Raw genomic sequence first — 17,807 nt, forward strand, 5'->3', positions numbered from 1 at the left:
AGTGTAATTAATTATTCTGGTATTTCTTAGCCTTTGTCCATTCTTCATTTATAACTATTTTCTTTTGGCATATAGTAATGAATAAAAGTCCCTTGTTAATTTATGAGTAAAGTCTTAATACATATTTATATCAGGGTCTTTTTTATTTTATTTTAGTTTTGTATTTTGCTTCCCACCACACATCTTTTATTTTGGTTGACTTTTTATCAAGAATATAACATTGCAAGAAAATTTTGAAGTATGATAACTGCTATAAAATAAATATATGGAAAGTTTGTGGTGGTGTACAGAAATCGCTATAAATTTTAATCACATAGTTTAAATTATTAGTATAGCTGTTTTAAGGCTTATGTAATGTGTATTTTTGTTTTAAAAGCCCTACTTGCACTTAATAGGAAGAGTATTAGCCATTTGTCAGGATAATTAGTATTATTACACTTAACCACAATTAAGTTTTCCCCTGTTTTCTCCTGCTCCTTCTCATCCCTGGGTCATTTGTTTCTTTATATCTTTGTTCTATTTGTGGGGCACAGTATTCTATTTACTTCAGAAGATACATGGGTAGACTTATGGGAAACATAGCTGGAAAGTTTTCAACATCAAAATTGGATTTTATGAGCAAGAAGTTTCAAGGAAATGCTCTATTCCAACAGGTCTGTTCACTTGCAGGAGGTCACAAATGCAGTTGGTTCATTGCTGGCTGGGGGATTACACTCACATAAACAGTGCAAATACCTTGTGGCTACTGACAGTGTCCAATCTGACAGACATATCCTCAAAGTCTTCATTGAGATCAGAGATAGAGAAGCAGGTATTTTTTAATAACATTGAAGCAACTAGTGATAATGAGGTGTTAGACAATAATCTCTTCTCACAAATGAAACTTCTGGTGGACTTTGTGAAGTTCAATTCAGTCCCTATTTTGAATAAAAGTATATAGAGTATCTTCTTGAATCTGTCTCATCTATGTTTCAGCTTCTCTTTTTAGACCACTCTTAAAGCTAGTTTTTGCTTAAGAACTGTGCTAATGGATATATTCAAACCAACTCCAGAATAAAGTATACTTAACCTCTTCATGTTGGTGTTTATTCACTCTTTTATAATAGACAAACTAGATGGCAAAGTAATATAAGCTGGGATGAAATAGATTGGCATGATTATTTTCATTCTCATTATTAATAATATATTTGTTTTGAGAAATAAAATTTAAGCAACCGATTTTCCCACTAAAATTGTGTTTTATTAGTACTTTATGGATGTCATTTCTATTAAAAACCTCATATCTATATTTTATTCAGATTTTACCATCATGTTAAGATTGACAGGAGATACTGAGGGCCAAATGTGGGGAGGGAAGGTGATGTTTGCCAGAAGGGCAGAATGGTTAGAACACTCTTGAGTATATTTATATTTAATCCAGCCTATAAGGACGATATGTCCCAGGATAATTGCACTTCATTTGGTTCTGATATTATTATGTGGATTTACTACTGAAACCAAAGATTTTACTACAAATAGAACTTATAAATCTCAGATATTGCTATGGAAATGCAAATACTTTATGACTTATTTACAGCATTTAATAACATTTAAAACATAAGTAGGAGGATATAACTTGTATAGATGTGACCAAATGAATTATTATTTTTCAATATTTGAGTATTATTTGTAAGAAATTCAGTCTCATTATACATAAATTCACCTTTAAACAGAAAATGCTAATTGCAAGTAGGAAGCAGAAAAGTCATTTTTCAGCACTATGATTGCTGAGTATATTAAGACTGAAATAAATATATTCCTATTTTATTGTATCTTAGGAATTATTTATTTTGCTTCTTTCAGAGGTTAACCTAAAAGAAAATTTCAAACATAGTTTAAATATTCATTGAAGGCATAAACTAGTGGTCTTATTTGTACTTTTCTCTGAAATAGTAGGTTTGTATTGATTACCTGAATTTTAAACATCTTTCCATTAGAATGTCAGTACTGTATCTAGACATTATGTGCTCACAAAGAAATAGGTAGCTACTTTGCTTATTTGAAATTGCTGGTAAATTCCACCCTGACTGTTGTGTTATATGTCCTGTGCATATAAAAATTGCCAGATGTTGAGTCTCTAAAACAGATGAGGTTCTTTACTGAACATACTTTCTATTAAACAAGCTTATATACTATGAATTTGTACTTAATGACGTTAGTTTTTGTCCTATTTCATACAAATGTATTTTTCTACTTATATTTTGTGTAAATTTTCTACATTAAGTAACAGTTTAAATTTAACAAGAGAGCTGAATAAATTTTGAAAAAATTGAATCAGTAGTGTATCTTGGAAGTGATTTTTTTTTTTTGGTAATGTGAATTACTCCTAATTTATTTTACATTCTGGTTTTTGTCTCTTTGTGGTACCTAAAGTAATGCACAATTTAATACAGAATAAGGAATAATAGCATTGTCTAAACATGCTTCACTATAGTGGTGTGTGTAACTATGTGTATGTACAATTATATTCATTACTAATTGATGTGTGATAAAGGCTTTATGATTCTGTGTTTATAAAGTTGGCTATCTATCCTGTGGCATAATCAGTGAGAAGATTATTGCCAGTCTGTCTTCCATAATTGAGCCTCCAGTTACAATGTGATATCTCATTTTGTAAAATGAATTTAGGTTGTTTGCCATTGACTTAAGGCTAAAATACCATGCAGTCAAATCTTTACCATTTCAGTATCTCATGCCTCAATACAAGAAGAATTTGATAATCTTATTTCTGTATTCTCTTATGATGCCAATTCTGATATTTAGAGCCTGAAAAAGGAACAATAACCATAATCACACCAAGATAACAGGTCTAAATCAAGACCACCTCTGGCAAGCCCAATCATGTTCACTGTATAAATAATTTTGGTGGTATGTACAAAAAGTCAACACTAATTGTCTTCAATATAGTAAAAGTGGTTTATTTAGTCATGTACCCGAGAAGCTCAGAGATGGAATGAATTTATTATGCAGTTTGATCTGGGATGTAGCTTCTTTTTCCTATTTACGGTGTATCTGCCTACTTCTGTATTGGACTGGATTCTATTATGATGGCTTAATGACTACAGTAGTTCTGGATCTTACTTCTGCACCCCAAGTGTCCTAATTCCAAAGTATTAGGGGGGACGGGGAAGCCATTGGATTCATTCCATTTGGCCAATTAGAGTCATCCGTGCAGTGAGAGAAATGGACTTATATTGAGTTCCAGGCATACTTTGTGGAGGGTCAGTCCTGCCTTTCTTTATTCAGAGGCTATTTCACATTGGTAATGAGGGATGCTGGGAAAATGCTCCCTATACTAACTTTCTTTCATTAGTAGATTTTCCTGGAACTTCCTGAACACAGGCCCCCTTTCTTCCCGTTGCTCATAGAGAGGAGGCTGATGGCTGAATTCTTATACTTCTCAGTAGATACCAAAAAGCAAAACCAAACAAAACAACCTTTTTTTATTTTTTAAAGATGGGAGCGGGGTAAAGGAAATGGCAGAATTTTTACTTTTACAAAGTTGTCCCTTTTTCTCCTTCATTAATCAACCTGTAGAAAGAAATCAGAAATGTAAAATCACTTCCTAAAAATCACTGCTTCTTGCTTAATCAATTTGATCTTGATGAACTCAGAATCCTTATACATATGACCAGTATTGCATAGCAATCTCCTATTTGCTGATTTCAGAAAAACTTCATACCTGATAATAAATTTTTTTCTCTCATTGTATTTAAATTAGACAGAATGTGGTGGACAAAGTTTCTCCTTCATGTATGTACTGATTTATAGTTATTAAGATGGTTAATTTATTCAGTTATCATTTTATTGAACTTTAAAATAGGTTGTGATTATTTCTAGTTTATAAAAAATGACATCAAATATCTTGCCTAAAAGAACGAATTTTATCAATTGATTTATTTTGATAGTTAAGATAAAATAATGATTATAATTGTAGCTTTCTCAAATATGTCAAAATTATAAACATCTATTTTTTTAAAAACTAAGCAAGCATATAAAGAAAATGGCAAATCTCAATAGTGAGTACTCTACTACCTATAGCCTTCAGCTGAAAAATACATGTAGATTCTAATAGATGAATTTTTAGTAAAATATCAAATACAAATTTTGGGACTTTAATTGGTGAGGTGTATAAATTATAAAATATCTTTAATTTTATATGAACAATCTCTGGAAATTTAGGAATTGAAGATGAAATTTTAAAATAACACATAAAATTGTTTTTGGCTATGTTCTGGGATAGCAAGTTGGTTTCTATTGATTTGTATGAAGTAGTGATGTGTGCTGGGCACAGTGCTAGATACTGGTTGTGGACTTTAATAAAAATAGTTTTGCCATCTAGGAATTTATAGTGGGGTAGGGAAGAAAGATCAACCCATATATTATGATTAAAATATGCAGTCCTGAAGGAATGAATGCACACAAGAATCAGGATGGCAGTCTAAACTAGGTAATATCCAAAGTGGGTTTTGAATATTAATTATTAGTATCATTATTTAGTGGAGTAATGATACTCAGTTAAAGTCCCAGAAGTTGTCATATTAAGAGGACAAGATTTTTTTGTTTGTTTTTTCCTGATGTCCGAGGTACCTGGAACAGTTCATGACACATGATAGAGTCTCAGCATATGATTTTTGACTATTCATTCCCTGGAGGAATAAAATGATTATATTCTGGGATAAATTCAGGAACCTAAATTGAGCATGTCTTAAATATATTGTTTTATGGCTTACTTAATATAGCAATCCCTTATTTTATTTTTTCTTGAACATTTATTCATGTAATTTTTAAACAGTTTGGATAAAGAAAACTAACTTTGTTGATTATCTTGTGTTTTATTTTGCTACTTCTTTAAAGGTATGGCAAACAATAGATTGAGCTGATGGGGTCTGAGTTTTCTGTCTAGTATATTAGTCTTTTGTTTTAATAGTCAGAATTATAAATATGAAAATGGGATACCTATATTGTTTGGAATTTTTCTTTTCTTTTTCTTTATTTTTAAAATTTTATTTTTATTGTTGAAAGTATTACATATGTCCCCATTCCCCCCTTCCCCATTGACCCCTTCTATCCCCCACCAAGGCTTTCTTTGCACTATTGCCTGTGTCCATGAATTATGCATATATGCATATAAGGTCTTTGGTTAATCTCTTCGGACTGTTTCCCTCTGAGATTCCTCAGTTTGTATGGAGAGATATCTCTTTGCTATGTGGAGCTCAAGTATATCTTCCCTCTACAGAATCAAAGAGGATTAGGACGAGATTATTCTCGTTTTCCTAGGAAACAGGTGCCAATCATGGAAGCAGTAAAACTAGCTTTTACATATATATGTCATGTGATTTTAACTATTGCTTAAAAGTGAAAAATTTGTTAATTGAGAGCTAATGAAAGTGGAAACAGAAATAGCTTATTATTTATAAACACAGTAATAAAATTAGGATAAAGAAGGTTTATCACGGGGGAAAAACAGTGTGCAGAGCTAAGCACACGTAAGACTCGTGAATAAGTAAGGGTTTGAAAATAGATGCAACTGACTATTTCAGAAATGCCTTTATATGCACAATTTAAAATTACCATGTATTTGCAAGTAAACACCTCAAAAATTTCACAGGACATCAGTGAAGTTTACTAGTTTACATGTGACATGTCACTATAGTCTTGCCTATGTGAAACGGGAACCAGAATTCTTCAGAACTCTAAAACTAAACCAAGGGTGGAGACTCCTTTCTTTTTACCTAGTTCTTAGTATTACAAGTCTTTCTTTCAACAATCAATTTATAACATTAGAATAGAGAAGGAAATGGATGATTTATCTTTTTTTATGAATTATATATTATCCAGAAACACCTTTTTTAGTGTTATCTTTATTAAGCATTTTCAATTATTATAATTTTCGTTGCTTATGATCCTTTTACTCCTACTCGCTTTTAGCTTCAAAGGGACTAACAGCATGGCAGATATTAGGAAATTATTTTCATTGTAATGCTAATAAGCTTATTGAATACATATGAATATACAATGATTCTATGTAGTTGAATTGTATGTGTATATACATAATCAATAGTTTTATCGTATTTGCATTATTAACTTTCCTTTATTCTTTTCTTTTCTATTTTTGTTTCATTTTAGTTTTTAATACTTATACCTTAAGGGGTTGTACAGGATAATATGAAATGATGTATACTTATAATTTAAAAAACTTAGTGTTTGTGAATATTTTCATTTTCCATGCTGAATTCATCTGTAATGATTAATTTATTCTTGTTTAGAATACATTGAATGGAGTGTCTGGGAAATAGTGTAGTGATTGGACTACAAGCAATTGTTTTATTTCATTGGTACCTTTTCGTTTGGACCGTTATTGACTAGGAAAGAAGCTATTCGACAAAATAGTTACAAAATATACACTTATCTTATTCCTAAAATACCAGTAAGTTATATCTTTGGAAAAATGATATTTTTAAATAGCAGGGGTATAAATGCAGAGTCTTAATTTGGTAGAACTTACTGTTTGTTGCTTTTTTCATTTTGATTATAGAGGTCGTAGTTGAGATTTATATAAATCATATGTGTTTGGTGGCAAACCTCACTGCATTTTGAGATGAATTTTTGGGAGCAGCAATTTAACTTAGGAAATTTACAATGCTTAGCACAAATAAGGCTTAGCTTTTTAGTCTCTGAATTATGTTTAGTTATAGTTTAGCAGAATTGTGAATTATAAAGAAAAGAAAAAAATGTTAACAATTTAAGTATGCACTTTTTATCTATGAGCTGTTTTGACTGGAGATATAAAAATAGATTCAAATCTTTTAATAACCACTTAGTTTTCTAGATTATATATGATAGTGTAAATGTTGCTGTATTTGTAAAGAGTGCCTTGAGATATAAGGCATTTGCTTTGAGACGAAATGGGGTAAATATTAATTAATCTGATTGAAAAAATTAACTTAATTAGAAATATAGCTTAAAAAAGAAGAATCCTTGATATAAGCTACTGCTATGTGTAGATTATTGGAATAAAATTTAAGGAATGGGAAAATATCCCATTTCCATTTAAATTTTTAACATTTATTAATTTTAGAGAGATAGGAAGAGAAAGAGAGAGAGAGAGAGAGAGAGAGAGAGAGAGAGAGAGAGAGAGAGAGATTTGTTATTTGACTTATTCATGCATTTATTGGTTGATTCTTGTATGTGCCCTAACCAGGGTTCAAACTCTCAACCTTGCCATTTCAGGACAACACTCTAAGTGACCTAGCTACCCGGCCAGGGCCCATTTTTGAAAGAAAGCTTTGAAAACAATTTATTAATTTAATTTTAATAGTAAATTAGCATTATTTTCTATAGGGAAGATATCATCTAACTTGATAGATCTTATGTCTTCCTAGGAGATATACAGGTGCTAAATTATGTGCATAGAGGAGTTATTGATCATTTCATATATGTTAATATAACCAATAGCAGTATCAACAATTAGCATCCAATTTAGAAGAGAATGTATTTCTATGTAGGTTACTTACTGCTGAGGACAAGGTTAGGCACAAATTTAGGTACTTAAAGCATATTTTACTAATAAGATGATCTTCCCCATAATGTGTACTAGGTATTGTCAAAGGACATTATATACGTCTTTACCTTGTCTCCCTATTTCTAGGTTAGAAAATATAAAAAAATACTTACCAAACTACCAAACTGATTACTAAAACAGCTGTTTATGAGGATGAAAATACTGCTTCAAGAATCATACACAAACTTATTAAAATTATTTTGGGTGTTTTAACAATCAAAAAGGTTATTCTTTAACCTTAATAACATGACCCTTCTAATACATGACTCTTGACATTGCCTTTTAAATTCAAGGAGTTTCTTAGAGCAGTATTCTTAAATTGCATTTTACCAGAGTTCAATCATGTATTTTGACTAACATAATATTAAATGAAAAGTTGTTGCAGTTATTGTACACGCTAGTACTCTGATTGCTGTTGAAGAATGGAGGCAAAAAGGAATAACTTGCCATCCGAACAGCTTTGTGCCCAATAGAAGATGTATTCATTTATAATAATATGTAAGAAATTATCATAAATTTGGCCATTTAAAACTCACTTTATTTCATCTTAGCTCTATGGGTCAGAATTCTGGGCATCCTGTGACTAGGTTCTTGCTCAGAGGCTAAAATCAAGGTGTCAGCCAGACTTGATTCTTTCTGGGGGTTGTGGAGAAGAGTCTACTTCCAAGTTTCTTCATGTTCCTGAGGTTTGAGGACTGAGGTCCCATTTCCTTGCTAGTTGTCAGCCTTAGCCTGTCTTCGGCTTTTGGAGGCTTCCCACAACCCTGGGCATGTCACCTCCCCTGTGTTCAATGCCAGCAATAAAGCATCAACCTGCTGTTGAATCTCTCTTACACTTTGAATTTCTCTGAATTTAGGAAGGGCCCAGCTTCTTTTAAGGGCTCACCCTATTAGGTTAGGCTCAGGCAGATAATCTACGTTTTGATGAACTCTAAGCTATCTAACCTAATCATGATTAGGGGGAGTTCAATCATAATTTGTGTTTTTAAAACTAGTTATATATCGCACTTCTTTTTGTTCTAATATGATTTGTATTTGATAAGTTCTTGGAGATTAGGGTCTTAATTTTATTGCAATTTTAGGAATCCAAAAGTATTGGTTGTTTGAAATTTTGGTAATTTGATTAAAATGACTAATTTGCTTTGTTCTTTGAAGTACACCTATTCACAGGTTTTTACTCAATAATGTTAAAATAATCTCTTTTTTTTCTGGTTAAATTCTGAAGAGAGTAGTACTTAATTTATATTTTATGAAGCATATCCAACACTTGTTTGGGTAAAATGTGGATGATTAAAAAAACATTTATTCTGAAACCTGTAACTTTTAAAATGTCTGTTCTCAATGTAAGTGTATACCTATGTTTTTGTTTTAGGCGTACAAGCTCCCCAGCATGAGAGAATTATTACTGTGTCCACTAATGGAAGTATTCACAGCCCAAAGTTTCCTCATACTTATCCAAGAAATATGGTCTTGGTATGGAGATTAGTAGCAACGGAGGAAAATGTATGGATACAACTTACATTTGATGAAAGATTTGGGCTTGAAGAACCAGAAGATGACATATGCAAGTAAGTTATCATACTTGAAATTCCAACAGATTGTAATAACTGTTATGGTCTTTCAAGTTGCTTCATTTGATGGTGTGATTTTCAGTGGCATCTTTTGTTCTGTTATGTTTTCCTGCTGATTCAAGAAATTTACAGCCTTATTTAAGCTATGTTTCATTTAAAATTAGAAGACACATACATACAAATACACAGCCATTAGTTTTTTTTCTACTTCTGAACATAATTTGAGAAAAAGTCTGGTAAAAAATACATATAGAGTAAAACTGTAAAATAAGGAATTGAGAATAAAAAGCCAAGTGAAGGACTACAGTTGTGCCAGAAAAGTTGTTACCATTAGTGCTGAACATTTTACAGTGGAGCTTCCTGATAGTCAATCAATAAAATAAAGAATACATTATTTTAAAAAAATGCAGTATCTGTGGGTACATATTACCCATCATACCTAGTATTCTTAAGTACAGTACACATATGGATACATTCCTACACATAGGACCAAGAAGTTTTAATATTTCATCACAAAAATTATGAATCTGAAAGCAGAATTAGAAATTTAGGCTAACTTTATGGTTTGGCTGGTAGAAACTTACCATAATTCTCCTAGAAGCATTCATGAACCAAAGTCAGCTGCAATATTTCATCCACGCAAAAGACCACCTACTGTATGTCATACAAATATTACTCTTTAAATCCTATGTGAATACACTTGTCAAGGTTGGGTGGTCTTATTGAAGATTTTTCACTTCAGTGGCGTTTGTATATCATAAAAATATTTTACTTGAGCTTCCTTGCAGGGTTCATTATTTTTTCTTTGATATACAAGTTAAAAGAGAATTTTCATTTTGTGGTATATTACAGCTAAAGATTTCAATGCAGATGAAATAAACTTTGTACTTGCTGTCATCACAATTTGTATCTTTAACATTTATATGGTTAGATTTTTTTCACATTTCTGCATTCTGCAACACTGCATGTCATGTTTTTTTTTTTCTTACATCTATAACCTTAGACTTTGAGAACAGAAGCTGTCCTAGCTATCTATAGAGATTAAGAGAAGTGTCTGCCCTATATATCATTCATATTTTATACCTACACCAACGCTAAAACTCATTTTCCTACCACCCATCTTAGTTTTTCACCATGCTGTAAACTGTACCAGTTGTCTTCTTTTCATAGATAGGATTTCTTAATATTTTCAAAAGTTGTGAAAAGTTTAAGATATTGTACCATTTCAAAGTAGCCAGTTAGCCTACCACAAGTTCAAGAATGCTGATAGAAGATAGGAGCCTCTTGGGTCAGAGACAAAGGACTATGTTACAAAAGTAGCAGTAGCCAGAGTATTAGCGCTTTCTCTTCCCCTAATTCCAATTCCCACAGGTCAGTGCCAAGAGAGCTACATGATACCTGCATGCTGAGGGATTTGTGTTATGGGAGAGGAATTGTTATATATGTGTGTGTATGAACATAGTTATGTGTGTATGTATATAATGTATGTTAATCATTAAATAATAATAATTGAACTATCATTCAGCATGTCTAACCTAGGTTGTGACTCAACTCAGCCAGTAAGAGACTCAACTTAAAAAAAAGTGACTTTTTCAATAATAGTTCTGAAGTCCCTTCCTTTAGTTTTTCCCTGATTACCCCTCTTATCCCGGCATATCTAATCATTGTCTTAAGCTTTTTTTCACTTCATGGCTTGATTTTCTCTATAATTTTATGCATATATTTCCAAATGTACTGTCCTATAAAAAGTGAATTATTTTTTGCCTGTTTTGAAATATATATATTAATGGGATAATACTGAGTGTTTACTTTGGTGACTTGCTATGTACTTCAAAACAAGCAAAACTAAAAAATATATTTTTAAAGTTAGTTCATGTCAATGCAGATAGGTTAGATCATTTGCTTACCTTCATAGTCTGTTTCTAATGGCTACCTAGAAATGCATATTAACTTAATATCTAAAACCAATCACTGTTTATTCCCTTCCCAAAATATGAAGTTACCTGAGAATATTTTAACTACTGTGGAATACTAACTCCCCATATACCACCACACTATACTGATAAGACAGAACTGAATTTATTGCTTATCTTGGTGACAGAGAAGACCATGTTAACAGCTTTAGTAGACTCTGGGGAGGAAAAGCAAAGGCAAAAATGGGTCTTTCAATGTGGAGACTTGATTAAGATGGGTAAAGGATCAGGATTAAATAGTTTACAATTGGTGGAAACAGGCAGGGTATTTCAGGGAAGAGTTTCATCAATGTTAATACTTTCAGTTGAAGAAGTTAGCGGTTCTTTTGGGAAGTTCATGTAAAGAGGAGTAAAGTTAATTGCCTGGGCAATAATGATGGCAATAAAATAGTAATGTCATGCTATTGCAAAGAGAACACTGGTGGGTGTTTTTATTCTACCGCCCAAGCTGGTTAACTACAGTTAACCCCACTTCTCATTAGCATGCATATGATAATTATCGTGGGTTTTAGTTTTGTATTTTTCAACTTCACAGTCAAGACATTGTTTTTATTATTTCATGTAATCTATAGGTGATAGAAAATTATTAGTTTTCTTTAAAATTAAGAAAATGTTTTGAACATTTTCATCTTTTCCTGCAGTTTATAATAGAATTAATGTGGCATTAGTATTTGCTCATTTATTTACTCTTACATTCAACAAGCACTTCTTGAGCATGAGCACTGTGGTAGGTAATAGGATGACAGTAGTGAGTGGGAAATGTCTCATACCCTTGTGTAGCTTAGTCTGGATAAGGAGGCAGACAGACAAGTAAACAGTCAAATAAAACAAAATGCCACCAGTCCCAGGATATGGTAAATACGGAGTACAGTTATTACTGTAACTGATTATAGTTAGATAGCTTTGTTGACCATTTTCTAGTTCATATCATAACTGTGTATCTTGCTGGTAGCAGTCTATAAATAATTGTTATTAATTTATTGTGGAGAATTGTGTGAAGATGAATTTACCCTGCCAAGCAGACCTCAAAAATTCAAATATTCACTGTCTGTGTTTTGCTCTAGTAGATATAGCTTTCACGGATAGTATAGGTTTCTTACATCAATTTTACATTGCCAGTATAAGCTGTGGGTGATAAAATTATAAGGAAACAATTGGTTTTTCACAACAACATAAAGTATTCCTTAGTTTCATGACCATACAATTGAAATAAAGGAAGACATTATTGTTTACTTAGCTGATAATGACCTTGGAGATGCATAAGTGCATCATAAGAATCTATTTTCCAAAAAAAATATATGTATTTTCATGAGCCCCTTAAAAGAACATGAAAGAAAGAAAAGGTACCACTAGGCACTGTTTGGCATGAGTGATCTTAAATTTTAGCCGTGAGAGATCCAAAGGTGTCCCATGAAGCCCTTTACTTACATATTAATTCCCGGCCTGAATCTGCAGAACTGAGAATAAGCAGCTGGGTGTTGGACTTTAATTCAGAATTTTGGTCCTGTTCATAATGGCAAGAAAAAGATAGATTAAACAAAATACATTGGTACCTTTTTAAGGTGCACTGTGGAGCCCTGCTAAGACCAGATAAGAAGGTTTGCCTGGTGCTGTGGATGATGAGACGGCTACTTTCTGTGGTATGCTTACCTCAACCACTGGTGAGGGGAAAGTGGCCTAGATTGGCTTAGGGAATTCATTACTCATCCCCAAGACTTTTTAAGGGCTCGTCTGTATCGCAGCACATGCAGATTGTTTACCTAAATAAATGATTTCTGTTTTAAGGAAGAAGGGGAGGCACATTGTAGCTGTGCAGATAAACAGTGGTGTCTGCTATAGTGCTCTGTTGTAGCTAGGAGTGATGTAAGTATTGCAGCACAGAAAGATTGGTTATAATTCAGGAGGTATGGGAATACAATGTGTGGTAAGCCTCCAAGTATAGGTAAGAGTCTACTCTAATACCTGACTAGCACCTAATGGGTTCTCAGTGTAAGTTAGTTAAAATAAAATAATAGGTGTACCTAAGAGAAATACACACTCCAGGCAGAGTTAAACTAGAGATGGCAAAAGGAGGGAATCATTTGCAAATGATGAGTTTCTCTGGAGCAAGAGATGCCTTGGAGGTGTGGTAAGGGATACAGCTGTTGGTTGAATCAAGTTGTGAAGAACTTTGATTGCTAAGAGGGTAGATTGGAACTTCCTTTCTTATGCTGTCAGAAGCTAACAGTTAAAAAAAAAAAGGAGCTACGGGTTTTGTTGCAGAACAAGGTCATAGACTGGTCTATATTTTAGGAAGAGAAGAGAAGCATGCAGAATAGATTTGAGGAGAGTTTCAAAGTGATTGGAATAGTTGGAGGAATTTTATTATTTCACAAACACAACATTTATAGGTAAATATTCCTTCAGACTTACACTTTGGCTAAGTAATTCTTTTGTGATTGGTCCATTAACAGAAAACATATTTTCCCTTTTATCATTATCCCTTTTGCTGTTAATATTGTGTGATGGAGATGGATGGGTGGGTGTGTGGGTACCCATGCACCTGTGTACATAGAAAACCTGCAGATATTCCAGTATTTTTTTTTTTTGTTTCAAAGCTACATTCTCTTTTGTCCCAAGGCACAAGTTATGGGAAGGACAAAATTGCCAGTTTCAATATTTATGACATTAGAAATATTTCTAACCCTAGTCAGTTTGGCTCAGTGGGTAAAGCATTGGCCTGAGGACAGAAGGGTCTCGGGTTTGATTCCAGTCAAGGGCATGTATCTTGGTTGCAGGCTCCTCCCCACCTGGGCCCTGGCCAGGGCTCCTGCAGGAGGCAATCAATCAATGTTTTTATCTCACATTGATGTTTCTCTCTATCTTTCCCTCTCTCTTTCCATCTCTCTAAAAAATCAATGGACAAATATCCTCTGGTGAAGATTAATGAAAAAGAAATATTTCTATTAGACAACCCAAAGAATAACTTAGAATGTTAAATGGTCATTATATTATAGAGAAGAGGTGCCCTTCCTCTTTTCTCTGAGGGTTAGTCTGGATTTATATGAGCTTTGAGAAGAGCAGATGATACAGACCCATTTACATCATGTCTACATGTCTAGGAATATTACAATTCTGCTCCAGTTGCGCCTTAACAAAATATTTTCCTAATAAATTGTGGCATAAATTTAAAAATAGTGGGATTTATACCACAAAGTGTAACTGTAAGACTCAGTTTCAGGTGACCACAAATAATTAGCCAATGACTGTAACAATCTTGTAAAGAAAATGTTTGGATTATGTTACTAAAAATTTCAGGATTAGTCTTTATCCAGCTTCTGAGCAATGCCATTATGTCACTTTTGCTCCACCTCTGTGGGCTTGCTTCCCTGTTGACTCCATTCCCAATCAGTCTGTCTTCACATACTGGAAGAGAAAGGACCAAAAGTATAAGATTTAAGCATTTGCAATCCTTGAAGGAGACAGGGACTTTTCCTATAAAAGTTATTGGAAGAGTTTTGATTGGTCTATTGTTGTTTTTTTTTTTTTTTGAAAGATATTTTTATTGATTTCAAAGAGGAAAGGAGAGGGAGAGAGAGGAACATCAATGATGAGAGCGAATCATTGATTGGCTGCCTCTTGCACACGCCCCCTTCTGGGGGTCAAATCCACAACTTGGCCATATGCTGCCCTTGACTGGACTCGAACCTAGGACCCTTCAGTCCCCAGAGTGACTCTATCCACTGAGCCAAATCAGCCAGGGCTGATTGGTCTGTTTTGAACTCAGTATCCATCCCTGGGCCAGTTACCTTAGGGGGGATAGGGTCATGTGTTACTGTGTTTGTCAAGATTTGGGTCGTGTGCCCATCCCTAAGCCAAGTAATGAACTGTGATTGGTGGAAACATTGTCTCTGAAAGCAGGAAACTGTTTTTTTTACCCATTTGAAAGAGGAAGAGGTGGTGGTGGTACAAAAATAACAGTCTCCATGCTCGGTGATAAGGACCAAAAGGAGCTGAAGGTCAGCTGTCAAATTTACACTTCCTGTTTTTGCTACCTGCACTTTTGGCCACAGAATAGAGTTTTCTTTAGAGTGAAGATTTTTGCCAGTGCCCTTTCAGCAGCTCTTGACTGTAGTTTGCTCAATGGCATAATTTATAGTTTTGTTATCCTTTGACCTCTGTAGCAATTACTTTTGTAATGTAAAAAAAAAAATCTTCCCAAGAGGGCTGAAAATGAAGGGTGGGGACCTGACCAAGTCTGAGATCAAGCGACTCTGCCCTTGGCTAATGAGATGTTTTGGTTTTATGTTTTGAAATGTTCAAAATCAACATTCTAAGTAGAGAAAGAATGTATCCTGTAACTCCCAAAATTCACGTCTGGTTCACCCAGTGTCTGTCTCTCACGGAGACTTTACCTTTTTCTTGCATTTTATTTTCTCCTCTTCTACCCCCAGTATTGCCCTCTCTTCCTTGCCTTCCTTTTCCCACCTTCCCTGTTTGTTTATTGCCCAGAGATCCTGTTCCTACGTTGATTCAAAAAGAGTTTTCTGGTTTGCACTCTTTGAGGACGTAGGGAATATTGTGATGCCATTCTTGTGCCATGCCTTTACTTTCAGTGGCTGCCTTGCTGTCACTGGGGTAATGATGAGATCTCTTCTTTGAATTGTGAAATTGGAACAATGGTATGAAATACGGGAAAATTCCAGGTCCAAAGAAATACCCATATTACTAGCTATCTAGTTATCTATTTATATTATTTTATCAAAAATGAAAAACCAAGCAAGAGTAATAGAGTAATAATCAATAATAAAGGACTTATAAATGTACACATTTTAGATATGTTGTGACATTTCTACAATAGTCTGTCTTTTCTCAGCTTCTTCAAGGATTTATGCTGTTATCTCCAACATTATGTTAATAATATTTTGCTCTATGAGCTTACAAATAATATACTGTCTTTAATTCACCTGGCGCCGAATCTTGGAGAGATAAACTCTCTTCAAATCTCTATTTATGGAACAGCCTACCTTCAAAAAAAGTAAATCTTTATTATTTTTATCCTCACCTGAGGACATTTTTTCCATTGATTTTTAGAGAGAGTGGAGGGGAGAGGGAGAGAAACACCAATGTGAGAGAGACATCCATTGGTTGCTTCCTGCATGCCCCCAACCAGGGCTGAGTGCCTGCAACCAAGATACGTGCCTTTGACTGGAATTGAACCCAGGACCCTTCAGTCCACAGGCTGATGCTCTAATCCACTGAGGCAAACTGGTTAGAGCAGAAATCAATCTTTAAGCTATCTCCACTGGCGTTTATAATACAGGTGGGTGCTGACTTAGGATTTATTTCTAAGTGATTGATGAAATTATTCCTAATTATTATTTGATTTCTCTTCTAATGGTTTTGCCAGTGACTGAAAAATATATAAATTTTACAAAAGGATTATTGTTTTGCTATGTAATTAACAAAGTTTAAATTAATATATTTAACAAAACCTTTCCAAATTAAGCTTAAACAATTTCATTGCATCTGATCACATGTAAAGGAAGAGAATGGTAGTTAAGGACCACTTTGCCTGCTTCCTTGGCAGTGTTGTTCATATTTACCATCGCTTTCAGCAAAAGGAATGATCTGAATATTATCTCCTATCCCATGTTTACTGTAGGCAAAGTAGCAGAACTTTGAGTCCCAATAGACTGACTCTGTGAAAGTAGAAGCAACTGTTATCATTCAGTAAAACTTTCAGAAAACAAGTGAATAATAAAGGATTTTCCCCTGGTACATAGATAATCTCATAGAAATCAAGGAGAATGTTCTTTTATTGGATTAACATATTTAAAGAAAAGTGCTACAAAAAGGATCTCACTTCAACTTAACATTTAATTAAGACAAATCAAGAGAACCTTATCTTAATGTATCACAGTGCTTATCTAAGGCAATGGTTTAGGGTGGCTACGACTTGCCTCAGGTTAGTTGAAACTGAATGTTGGTTATGATGGATGCTTGTGTAAGCCAGTCCCTGGCTTAAGAACCATTGGGAAGACCTCTGTGTATTTATAGATAGTCCCTCAGAGGTGAGCAGTTAGTAACCTACTTGTTAATAGGTGGGTACCTACAGGTGTCCCTCTGCTTTTCATGAGTTTGCATTACTCCACTTTGCTTTCATGAAATTTAGTACCCCTTTTTTTTGCTAACTGAAAGAAATCTGAAGAGGATAGTGTTCAGCTTCTGTTTTGCAGCGAGTGTTATAGAGGCAGCAGGCAAACCAAGCAGTTGTGGCAAACTTCCAAGCTCTTTCCCTGGAAACTACATCATCAGCATCTCAGCATCAAGCCACCATAGCTTTGAACTGTGCCTGTCAGCGTTTGTGCTCTATCTTGACTCATTTTGTGCGTGGGTTAGCAAGATGAGTCCTAAGGTATCCGAAAGCCTAAGAGACCTCTGAAGGATGTTACGCTAATTAATATTTTCCATCATGGTGAACAAAATAAAGACATTGTATGTATATTGAATTTTGGATCTGGAAACACTCCCAATTTTTTTCCATATCAATTAATGAGAATTGCTTCTTTATGCAGTTTCAGCTTGCATAAGAACACTCTCCTTGAGGATAGTGAGGGGAACCAGAGTTAATTTGGGAAATGAAAATTTCCTATTGCGCAGGTACCATACTGATCCTTT

General features: G+C 33.9%; 1 protein-coding gene across 2 annotated transcripts in view; it reads left to right on the forward strand.

Moving 5' to 3' along the window:
* PDGFC (platelet derived growth factor C) overlaps window positions 1–17,807 on the forward strand; it is a 187,912-nt gene that overhangs the window by 91,817 nt on the left and 78,288 nt on the right. For both annotated transcript variants that reach the window (XM_036314090.1, XM_036314091.1), the window contains one exon: window positions 8,976–9,171. In XM_036314090.1, the coding sequence (XP_036169983.1) occupies window positions 8,976–9,171 (196 nt within the window). The remainder of the gene's footprint in view (window positions 1–8,975; window positions 9,172–17,807) is intronic.

This window comes from Myotis myotis, unplaced genomic scaffold (genome assembly GCF_014108235.1).
Source record: "Myotis myotis isolate mMyoMyo1 unplaced genomic scaffold, mMyoMyo1.p scaffold_m19_p_6, whole genome shotgun sequence".
NCBI classification, from domain to species: domain Eukaryota; kingdom Metazoa; phylum Chordata; class Mammalia; order Chiroptera; family Vespertilionidae; genus Myotis; species Myotis myotis.